The sequence below is a fragment of the Microtus ochrogaster genome, chromosome 15, assembly GCF_000317375.1.
Source record: "Microtus ochrogaster isolate Prairie Vole_2 chromosome 15, MicOch1.0, whole genome shotgun sequence".
In the NCBI taxonomy this organism is placed as follows: domain Eukaryota; kingdom Metazoa; phylum Chordata; class Mammalia; order Rodentia; family Cricetidae; genus Microtus; species Microtus ochrogaster.
Window position 1 is genome coordinate 9,289,610 of NC_022017.1, and position 10,136 is coordinate 9,299,745.

Sequence of the window (10,136 nt, forward strand, 5' to 3'; positions counted from 1 at the left end):
GTGTGAGTGTGTGCATGTGTGTGTGTGCTGTGTGTGCCCTTCCCAATACTGATTACTGAAGAGCAGGCGTGTGAGTGTGTGCATGTGTGTGTGTGATGTGTGTCCTCTTCCCAATACTGATTAATAGAGATCAGGTATGTAAGTGTGTGCCTGTATGTGTGTGGTGTGTGTCCCCTTCCCAATGCAGATTACTGAAGAGCAGGCCTGTGAGTGTGTGCGGCCTCCTCCCAGGTCTAACAATAGCATCCTACATCCTCCCATCAACCTCATAGGGCTGAAGAGACAGGCTTTGACAGGTGAGAAACTGGCCTAAGGTGACAGGCTCAAGGTGAACACCACCAGGTGCTAGCTGACGCAAACTCAGATACCACTCAAGACTGTTTCCCTCCTTCCCGCTCGGCAATGAGGGCAACGTGGATCTTTATGGGCTCCCTTTTCGTCTATAAAATTTCTTTCTATCCTTTATAAGAATTGCCTTTTCTCAAAGAAAGTAATATGCTCCTAAAAATCTACTTTTCTCTTTCCATTAGCAGCATCTAAAGCCACTAAATTTATCTTCATTTCTTTACATATTATTGTGAAATCCTGGTTTTTCTTTTCAGAAATAGTAAAATTGTGTCTTACACAAATGAAACACACAAGACCTGTTTCATAAGTAATAGAAAGAGATAAAATGATTCAAATGAATACAACGATTTCAAATCATCATGCAAATGAGGGTAAACCTTAAAAGCAATAAGGCTCTAATTATGTTTAAATAAAGTACTGCTTTTTTCTTTTGAATATTTTTTCTCAAAAAACAGCACAAATAAAAAGACAAAATGTTTAAGATTGTGTCTATGTGATGATGCCACAAGAAAAAAATTAGCCACGATTTTGAGTGTATAAAACCAGGGCACATATTATTTTTTCAAACATCTAGCTGCAATATCTGGAGAGATCATAAATTTCAATTATGTAAACAGAATCTTGGTTTCTACCAAACAAACTTTATAAATAAGCCTTTAATTGCATGATTGTACTTTGTCAAAGAACATCTATTTATATGACTTTGACGAAAGGGTAAAGTTCTGTCAAAGTTAAAAGAAATATTACAGAAAAAAGCAACTTTAAAAGATCAATACCTTTTCTCCCCCAACCTTAAGTGTATTTTAAAGCAACGTGGCAAATTACAGAGTTCCGATATCCTAAAATAAAAGTATTAAATACAAAAGCAACATCTGGACTCCACCAAAGAATGTACTTTCTTTTATTTGTGTTTTTGGCTGCTAAACGACTTCCTGTGGCAAGATCTGCCAATTGGTATTCAGAAATGTAGCCAGGGCACCCATAAATACAGAGTCAGGGGAAGCTGTCATTAACCCTTCAATGTGTCTCTATGCACAGCCCCTGGATCCTCTGGCTGAATGGTATCTGCATTCTCGTTGGCCCACAACCAAAATCCTCTTCTGTTGACATAGCCATCTTAGGTTCCTCTAACTGGCTGTGTCTCAGGATGGATGTCAACTGATTTTAGCTGCAAAGCTAAAAAGACAAAGCTAAGCAAAAGCAGAAAAGAATCGCCGTAATGACACAGGCCAGGGGTGGCTCAGTGGTGGAGCCCTTGCCTGGTGTGCCAGAGGCCTGGGCTTCCATAATAATGGCAATATTGGAATGACCACAATCATTTGGCTACTTTAAATTCCCACACACTCGGTCCTAAAATTTATGAATCAGTCCAGGAGCACATTTTCTCGGGTGAAGGTAATTAGATGTGTCTTCGTTTTAAAACTAGGCCTGTCTTCTCACAGTCCCAGGCCTGAAGGCACTGCATCTGAAGTGGATCAGACAGCTTAAATCATATGGCATGAAAACCTAAAGCAGTCCTATGACAAATGCTTTGCTAAGCACCTACTACGTGAAAAGCATCGTGATGAGTAACATAAAGCTTCTCCCAGCGAGACTACAGCTCTTGGGAAAGATGTCCCGCTAACAGGACACAAAATGGTAGCTGCAGGACAATTTTAACTAAACTACGCTCATGTCAATCTAGCCTGCTGCAAAGACCACCTCAGAGTTCTATCATCCCCTACCTTATGTAATAATTAATACTTTTATCTCCCACCAAGGTCAGCATTAAGACCATATCTCCGATGGAAACGTCTGTAGCAGTGTTTGAGCTAAATGTCTTGGCTTCTAAAGGGGAAAAAAAAATGAGGAAGCAGCAACACATGTCACTGTGGCAACCCCGCCCTCACACGGACTTTCAGAGAACTTCTCTTAGGGTGCTCTTGTCACATGAGAGCAGTAGGTGGCCAAAGCGGAGAGAGACAAAGGGACCCTTTGCAAAGCTGTTATCTGACTTAAAAGTTTGAATGTGGGTGCAAGTCATGACAAGCTGTGGAACACTAGACTGAATGGGAAAATGGCTCTGATCACTGTTTTAAACTCTCATCTTTCTGTTAAAAAAATGCATATGTATATACATACACACACACATATATATGCACATATATATTTACACACACGAGAATGTCACATAAGTTGAAGCTAGTACTGGGTTTATCTGGGTTTAAGCCATTGTGCCTTTAGCAATCATATCCCCATCTTAAAAAAATGCATATGTATATACATACACACACACACATATATATGCACATATATATTTACACACACGCGAATGTCACAGAAGTTGAAGCTAGTACTGGGTTTATCTGGGTTAAAGCCATTGTGCCTTTAGCAATCATATCCCCATCTTAAAAAAATGCATATGTATATACATACACACACACATTATATATTTACACACACGCGAATGTCACAGAAGTTGAAGCTAGTACTGGGTTTATCTGGGTTTAAGCCATTGTGCCTTTAGCAATCATATCCCCATCACCCATCTTCTTATCCCTCCCCAGCTGGCTCAGCTGCCCACACCCCTCTACAGCTAGATCAGCAAGGTTACATGCTGTCTCCTTGGTACCATTTCCGTACCAGGACGTCTCCTAACACACCCTTTGATTACAGAGCTAGTAATGGATGACTGCAATTCAGGGTGCAATGAAGCGGAACAACTGAGTGTATGTGTTCTTCAGATAACACAAAAGAGAATTCTACAAAGCCATAAAACCGCTAGGCATTATGTTAAATCATTTCAGGAGTGAGTCAGTCTACAGTGGCTCATGCCTTGCAATTCCAACATTCGGAGGTACAGGCAGGAGGAGCGGGAGTTCAGAGCCAGTCTCAGATACATACTGAGTCCAAAGGCATCCTGGCTGTAGGAGACTGTGTCTCCAAAATAACAAAATAAAAATAAGTAAATAAGATACTTATAAGTAATATTATATATATATGAATTATTCATTCTTTTAGTAATTAAAAGTGGTTGGCTTCTACATAAGCCCGGAGGGACAACCTTAAAATTCAAAGTCAGCCTACATTTTAGAGGAATATGATAAAGAGACATGGCTTTTTAAATTTATGAATAGATAAAACGTTTGAGATATTTTACATAATCTCCCTAGCACTAAGAAATTCACACTTCCGTTGTAGAGATAATAAGGGCACAACCAGGATGAAGGCCAAGTACACAGAACCAAGAAACAGGGGATGTGAAACTGCCCTGGGAGCAGCAGAGGGCTGGGGTTATCAGCATTATCTGTAGGAGTCTGTCACAGGCTTGGAAGGAGGAAGAGTCGGGAGAAAGGGAGGAAGTGGGGCAGAAAGCAATGGTCTGAGCCAGAGCAGCCAAGAAAATGACCACTGAACAGACACCAGCAGCTAGCCCACACTCAGGACACCGCCCATCCTTCCCTTCACTCAGGACAGTGACACACACCAGGCGCGACAGCCAGGGTCAGATAGTTAGAAATGGCCCTCCCTCCGCAAGCTACAGCTCATATTCCTTAATCCTTGGGTCACTGCAGACACCCCTAAACTCAGGACCATTTCCCCCCCTCCTCTGCCTCCCTTCATGCAGCCAAGTGCCAGACATTTCCATGACATCTTTCTTGGGTTTCCAAGTTACAGGTGAATCAGGAGTTTAAAATGCATGGAGAATTTTTCACAGGACAGTCCCTCCACACCCCCCTCACCCCTGGGTCTCACAGGACAGTCCATCCACGCCCCCCCTCACCCCCGGGACTTTGCCCCGGAAACCCTCTCCTGACTTTTGTGCACCGGCATGGGCCAGATTTTCCCTCCACATCTTTCTTGGCCCCAGGTGTTACAGGACAGTCCCTCGTTGCCCCCCTCACCCCCAGGTCTCACAGGACAGTCCCTCCACGCCCCCCTCACCCCTGGGTCTCACAGGACAGTCCCTCCACGCCCCCCCTCACCCCCGGGACTTTGCCCCGGAAACCCTCTCCTGACTTTTGTGCACCGGCATGGGCCAGATTTCCACAGTGTGGCCACCTCGTCTACAAATGCCCTCCCACCGTTTTGCATATACCTCAATAAAGCCACCCTACAAGGGTTCTGTTTCAAGGGACCCCATCCTGGGAAAGGGGTGCATCTTGGCCTGGTTCTAATATACACCCTCCTGCACTTAGCACAGAAAGGCTGTGCAGCTAATGCTGACAAGGTCTAAGAGACCAGCCCTAGATCTGCGGGTGATTCAACATGAAATGGACCAAGGGAGTAGTAGATGGGTAGGTTAGTCTTTCTAAGACAGCGCTAGCGAAAAAAGCACAGTCTGAAGAGGAACGGCCGGACCATCACCTCACATGGCCTCTATCCACTTCCCAAAGGGCATGATAATCAGGATGAGAACCATCATCACCAAGTCAACTACCAGAAACAGACGGTAAACCTAAAGCTGTCAGCCACCTACCATCTAACCTAACGAGGGAGCCAAACCCACCAATCAGCTCTCCATAGCAAGCCAATCCATCTGAACCCTGAGTTCTTCCTCATCGCTTCCATGTCTAGAACTGCTTTCCTTTGGCAGAGCTTGAACCATAGACAATGCAAGAAAATAAAAACTTAAAAAAAAAAAACCTACTATACAACCATTTGAGGAATGAGAAGCATTAAAAAAACGTGTTAATCAAAAGCTTCTACATTCTCCTGTAAAAGCTGTGGCTATCACTTCTTAAGGGGTTGGGGATGGGATGAGCGCCAATGCTTGTGCGAGCGTGTGGAAGTTAGCGCCCTCGTTCTGCCATGTGGATCCGGGAATTGAACTCAGGTCCTAGGGCTTGGTGGCAGATGCCATCATCCACGAATTCATCCCACCTGTCTTATTTCTATCACTTCCTAAATCAAGAAATCAGCTCACTGGTTAATTGGAGGTGCCAAGGACAGCGCTCTGCAGCACCAAGCACTTGCAATTACAGAGGACTCCACTAGGGCCCTCCCACAACTGCTGCCTACACAGGATTTCTGCGGCTGGTTGGTGAAATGGAGAGAACAAGTTTTGCCCGTCGGTTCATTCATCAGCATGCCTTTTAGGCATAATTTCCGGTGGCCACGCCATAAGCCAAGGAGAAAGACACGGTGGGAAGTTCACCACTTTTAATTCTCTATATTGGTTTATTACACATAAGGAGGCCAGTCTGGCACCCAAGTACCAAACAGCTTCAAGAACAACCTGAATTTATTGTTTATATAGCTCTATAACCCAGTCTCCCAGAAGGCTTGACTTCACACGTGTAGGTGAAACTTCTCTATGATGCTATCATCTAGTTAAAAAGGTTTTACTTTCATTGCTTGCGGTCAGCCTTTGATGACGTCAGGGCCTCGTGCCAGAGTAGTTTTCCCGCTCTGAATTATGAAGAGAAATTCACCAGAAAATGCCGATATTGCTCATACTTTCAACGATCACACAACTATCAGAGTAGTGACAACTACCGAGGAAGTCGTTAATCGAGAGCTTTATCACAATTTGAGGCATGGTTACTGCTACAACCTTCTTCCCATCAGGGTCTCCTCCTCTCCCACAGTTGGAAATCAGAATTACTGTGTAGTTGCCTGTAAACCACTGCCTACTTCAGTAACCGCCAAGGAAGCACATTCAACCATTGCCATTTATACGACATAGACACATGGACAAACGGTTTCTGACACTAAGGTCACTGCACTCCACATTAAAAGTGTAATTCGATACAGAACAACCAAAAGTCGCCAGAACCCGCCTGAATATTTGTTGTCTGGCAAAATCGGTTGTCTGTCTACTAGCTACACTAAAATGTCAATCTAAATACTGGGGGAGGGGGGTGTCGGTGAGAAGAGGCAGAGGAAATTTAACTGCATCTGCTGTTTTACTTCACGGAACAAACCTGAATTACATCGGGCACTGAAAGCAAATCCAGCCTCCTGCCCGGCCCTGAAGAGGAACCTATGACGCCTAATCATGTAACCTAATCATATAACAGGGGCTAAGACCAAATGAGATTTTCTTTCTAAATTGAAATCTGATGGAGCAAAGCAGTTACACTGAGTCACTTGTTTATGTCAACGTCCATTCCGGCTTGGTTCTCACTTGAGTACCTCACGACGATAGACAAGAATATTTTCCTAAAAAACTTGATGGTGTTCATTTGAGAGTAACTTTCTAACGCTGTTCCCACGGGGTGGTATTTTTAGGTAATGGTCACTTATTATCCAATCCCACTGAACAGTCGAATCCTAGATCGTCTGCCTGGCAGTGGCCAGGAGCAGAGCCTTAACTTTTGCACAAGTCGGGTAAATCAGAAACTTGGGCTCAACAGTGTGAGGCGCCAAAGAGGTCAACCTGTGCTCACTTTTCTCTCCTTTTAAAAAAGGAATACTGTTTGCTCTCTCCACAGAGATGAGATCGCTCTGTCAGAAGGCAAGGCCGAGGTTAAGTCTTGGAGTGTTATCCCCAAGTTTGTCTTACAGCGGGGTGTTATCAAATTCCTTTGATTTAAATGATTTGTGGGTAAAATCTGAAAGGAAGGAAAAGCCACACCCAACTCCTAAATTTACTTTGTAAAGTGTTTGGAGGCCGTGAGAAGGAACGGTTTGACGTGCAGGAGGCCTGTGGAAACGGGCCACGGTCCTCCGCCCAGCGTCGCCCCACGTCCCTGCCCCGCGCCCGCCGCTCCAGCCCTTTTGGTTTTTTTTTTTTTGTCTCTGCGGGCCGGTGCGGGGCTGCGGGCGGGACCGGCGTGAGGTGCAGCCTGCGGCCTCCGCGGCACCGAGTCAGGTGTGTCGTGGACCCGGGGGCAGGGACCCCGCAACACCGTCCGGACCGGACGCAGGAAAAGGCACCGAGTTGCTTTGGCTTCCGCGCAGAGGCGTCCGCCTCGGATCCCCGCGCCCCAGCCCCAGGCACTCACCGATGTCTCCATCCTCATCGTCGTCCTCTTCCAGCTCCATGTTCAGCAGAACGTTCCTACTCATCATCTGCATGTCTCCCCAATACCGGCGCTCGGCTCCGCTCGGCGCTGCTCGGCTCCACTCGGCTCGGGCCGCAAGCTCCGCTCAGCCCTCTAGGCACAGTTTACTGCACTCCGCCCGCGCTCTGCTTCTCTAGCCGCGCAGCTAGAGACTGAGCATGCTCAGAGAGAACTCCGCCACTCCCGCCCCAGATCAAACCACCCCGGCTTCGGGGCGCCCAGGAGGAAGTGGGGGGGCGGGGGAGAGGCTGGGTTCACCCGGCTACGCCTGCGGCACGCGCTGCGGCTGCAGATACAGGAGGGCTCCGAGGGGCTCGCAAGGTCTTTTAAACTATTCTGCGGAACGGCAAGGAGACAGAATGTGCCAGATTACTGTGGAGCAGACTACACGTGCGCACGGAGTGCCCGCTGTCCGCCGGTGGAAGCAATCGCACTGAGTGGACGCGGGGTGCAGCGGGTGCTGGCGATGCAAATCAGACCTCAAAGCTAGGGACTAGGCCGAACACGTCACAGCTACGTGTAAACTCTTCTATAGGGCAATGTGGGAAACCACAGTACCAGGAAGAACAAAGAAATGAAAGGGAAAAAGAAAGGCGGAGAGTGAAGGAATGCCTCCCTGAAAACTCAAGGAGTCTGGAGCGCAATAACGAAGGGAGTCTGCCCCAGAAACGTAGGGAAGCAGAATTGCAGGGCCTTTGGGTAGCTTGTCTGCAGAGCTGCTATCAAGGACGCTGGTGAAAAGTCGTTTTTCTGCTGTGCCGGATGAAGCTCACTGACTGGTAGAGCATTTGCTTCCTGAGCCCATTGCTAGTGTATGGTCCAGCGCTGTTCAATGACACTAACTCTGCTGCGTATTTTATTCTTTCACACACTTACTCTTTTTCCTCTTTCCCCTCTCAGAAGCTGGGAATCCAGCCCAGCACCCCTGGCACGCTAGGGGAGCACTATACAACAGCCAATCCTCATATAGTTATTTTTAATGGTCTCACTTGAAGATAAAAAAATCAAGATCAATATTAACGTAGGAATATAACCACAAATATGCACTAAGAAAATATGCACTAAAAGAGTGCAAATTACTTTTCAGAAAAGGACCAGGGAACGCTATCCCTGCTTCTTAGGGTACAGTTTTAATAAAGAAGACCACTTCTAATATAAAAACTAGCAGAGTTATAGAGACGTTGAGATGGGGGGGGGGGGGATGGTAGGGAGAGCCAGCTGTGGCCTGTAAGGGATGGTAGGGAGAGCCAGCTGTGGCCTGTAATCCCAACTATGACCTCTATCCCAGCAATGCAGGGGCTGAAGCAGGGGATTCTGAAGCTAGCAAGACTGGTCTTCAGGACAGAGCTGGAGAGGGGGGGGGTGGTGCCTTTACTGAACTCTTCTCTCTAGGGGCATTTGAGTTACTCAAGCAGTTTCCAGGTTCCTCATTCAGCAAATACTTACTCAGTGCTTTTTAGGCGCTGCACAGAGTTCTAAATGGGTCACAGTCGTCTTTTCGGTCTCAAGCTACCAGTGATCACAGCTCTTTCACTTGAGTCCCAGCCCAGCGGGCCAGCATTTTGTCTGAAATCACACCGAGAGATGGTGCTAGGGACAGAGTCTATACTATGAGTGTGTCCTGAGGGGCACCCACACCCCTTCCTCCAACACTCCAAGTCTCATCAGTGACCTGCCACGGTTCTCAGCAAATGTTCGGTGTTTTCCAACCCAAGACTTTGCTCAAAGCTAGTTCCTACTTAGAAAATTCTTAGGGGTTCAGGCTGAGATAAGTTTCAGTGAGTCGTTTGGGATCCTTAACAGATTTTAGAGATTCCATGTACTGTCTTTCTTGATAAATGTTGCAGAGACATTGCTAGTCTTTTATGTAGATATGGCTTTTGCCACAGGAAACTGAATTATTTATTTAGGCCAGCCGTGGGTCTATTATTAGCATACCCCATTTGATCCACTAATGCATTCCTACAGTTCTTCTCATGCATTGTTTTTTTCAATTGATCAATATATGTTGCAAAAATAATCCAATAGGCCTGTGTAGGAGCCACACCCTTCACCCTAAAGGACAGTCTATATTATAGTTTGTGAGAGAAAATGCTCATGTGCAACATATTTGTATTTGCAAAGCTTTGCCAAGTGAGGAACCACAGACCAAGTGCTTTCTCCCTCATTTGTCTTCGGCCATAAGGATGCCTCGTTGGCCCAGCCTGTGAATTTTGGTACTTCTCCTTCCCTAGAGAACGGATGACACTCCAGAGATTTAACTATCACAAGACAGGAGAGGTCTATAAACATTCAGTGTGCCTCTATATTCCAAAGAAGTTTCTGAAATGTAGCCCTGTAGTTGCCATCTTGAATTCCTTCTTATTTTTATTTTATTATTTATTTATATGGAGACAGGGTTTCTCTGTGACCACAATCAAATCACCCAGACTATAAAGAGTAAAGAACGTGTCACTCCTGCCCAGGCACAGAACTGCCATCTCTGTCATGTGAACCACAAGGCCTGGCTTGACTTCTGCCCCTTGTCAAAGCGTGGTTTGTCAAACCGGCACCAGATGGAACAGAGGCCCTGCAGCTACTGAACCTTAAATGCTCTTTGACTAAAGGGCTCTATTTTTTTTAATAATTTTACAATTTTAAAATTCTAATATTTAAGCTTTACTTTTAATTATTTGTGTATGCAGTTTCTGTGTGTGTGGATTAGTGCATTTGAGTGTAGTGCCTTAGGAGTCCAGAAGAGGGCATCAGGTCCCTCGGATCTGGAGCCGGGAACTGCTTGGCATGGGTGCTATACTGCTC

General features: G+C 46.0%; 1 protein-coding gene across 2 annotated transcripts in view; it reads right to left on the reverse strand.

The window, feature by feature from the left end:
* Ano6 (anoctamin 6) overlaps window positions 1-7,478 on the reverse strand; it is a 170,798-nt gene extending 163,320 nt beyond the window's left edge. For both annotated transcript variants that reach the window (XM_005354007.3, XM_005354006.3), the window contains exon 1: window positions 7,278-7,478. In XM_005354007.3, the coding sequence (XP_005354064.1) occupies window positions 7,278-7,350 (73 nt within the window). In that variant the 5' untranslated portion in view covers window positions 7,351-7,478. The remainder of the gene's footprint in view (window positions 1-7,277) is intronic.
* Between the last annotated feature and the right edge of the window lie 2,658 nt (window positions 7,479-10,136).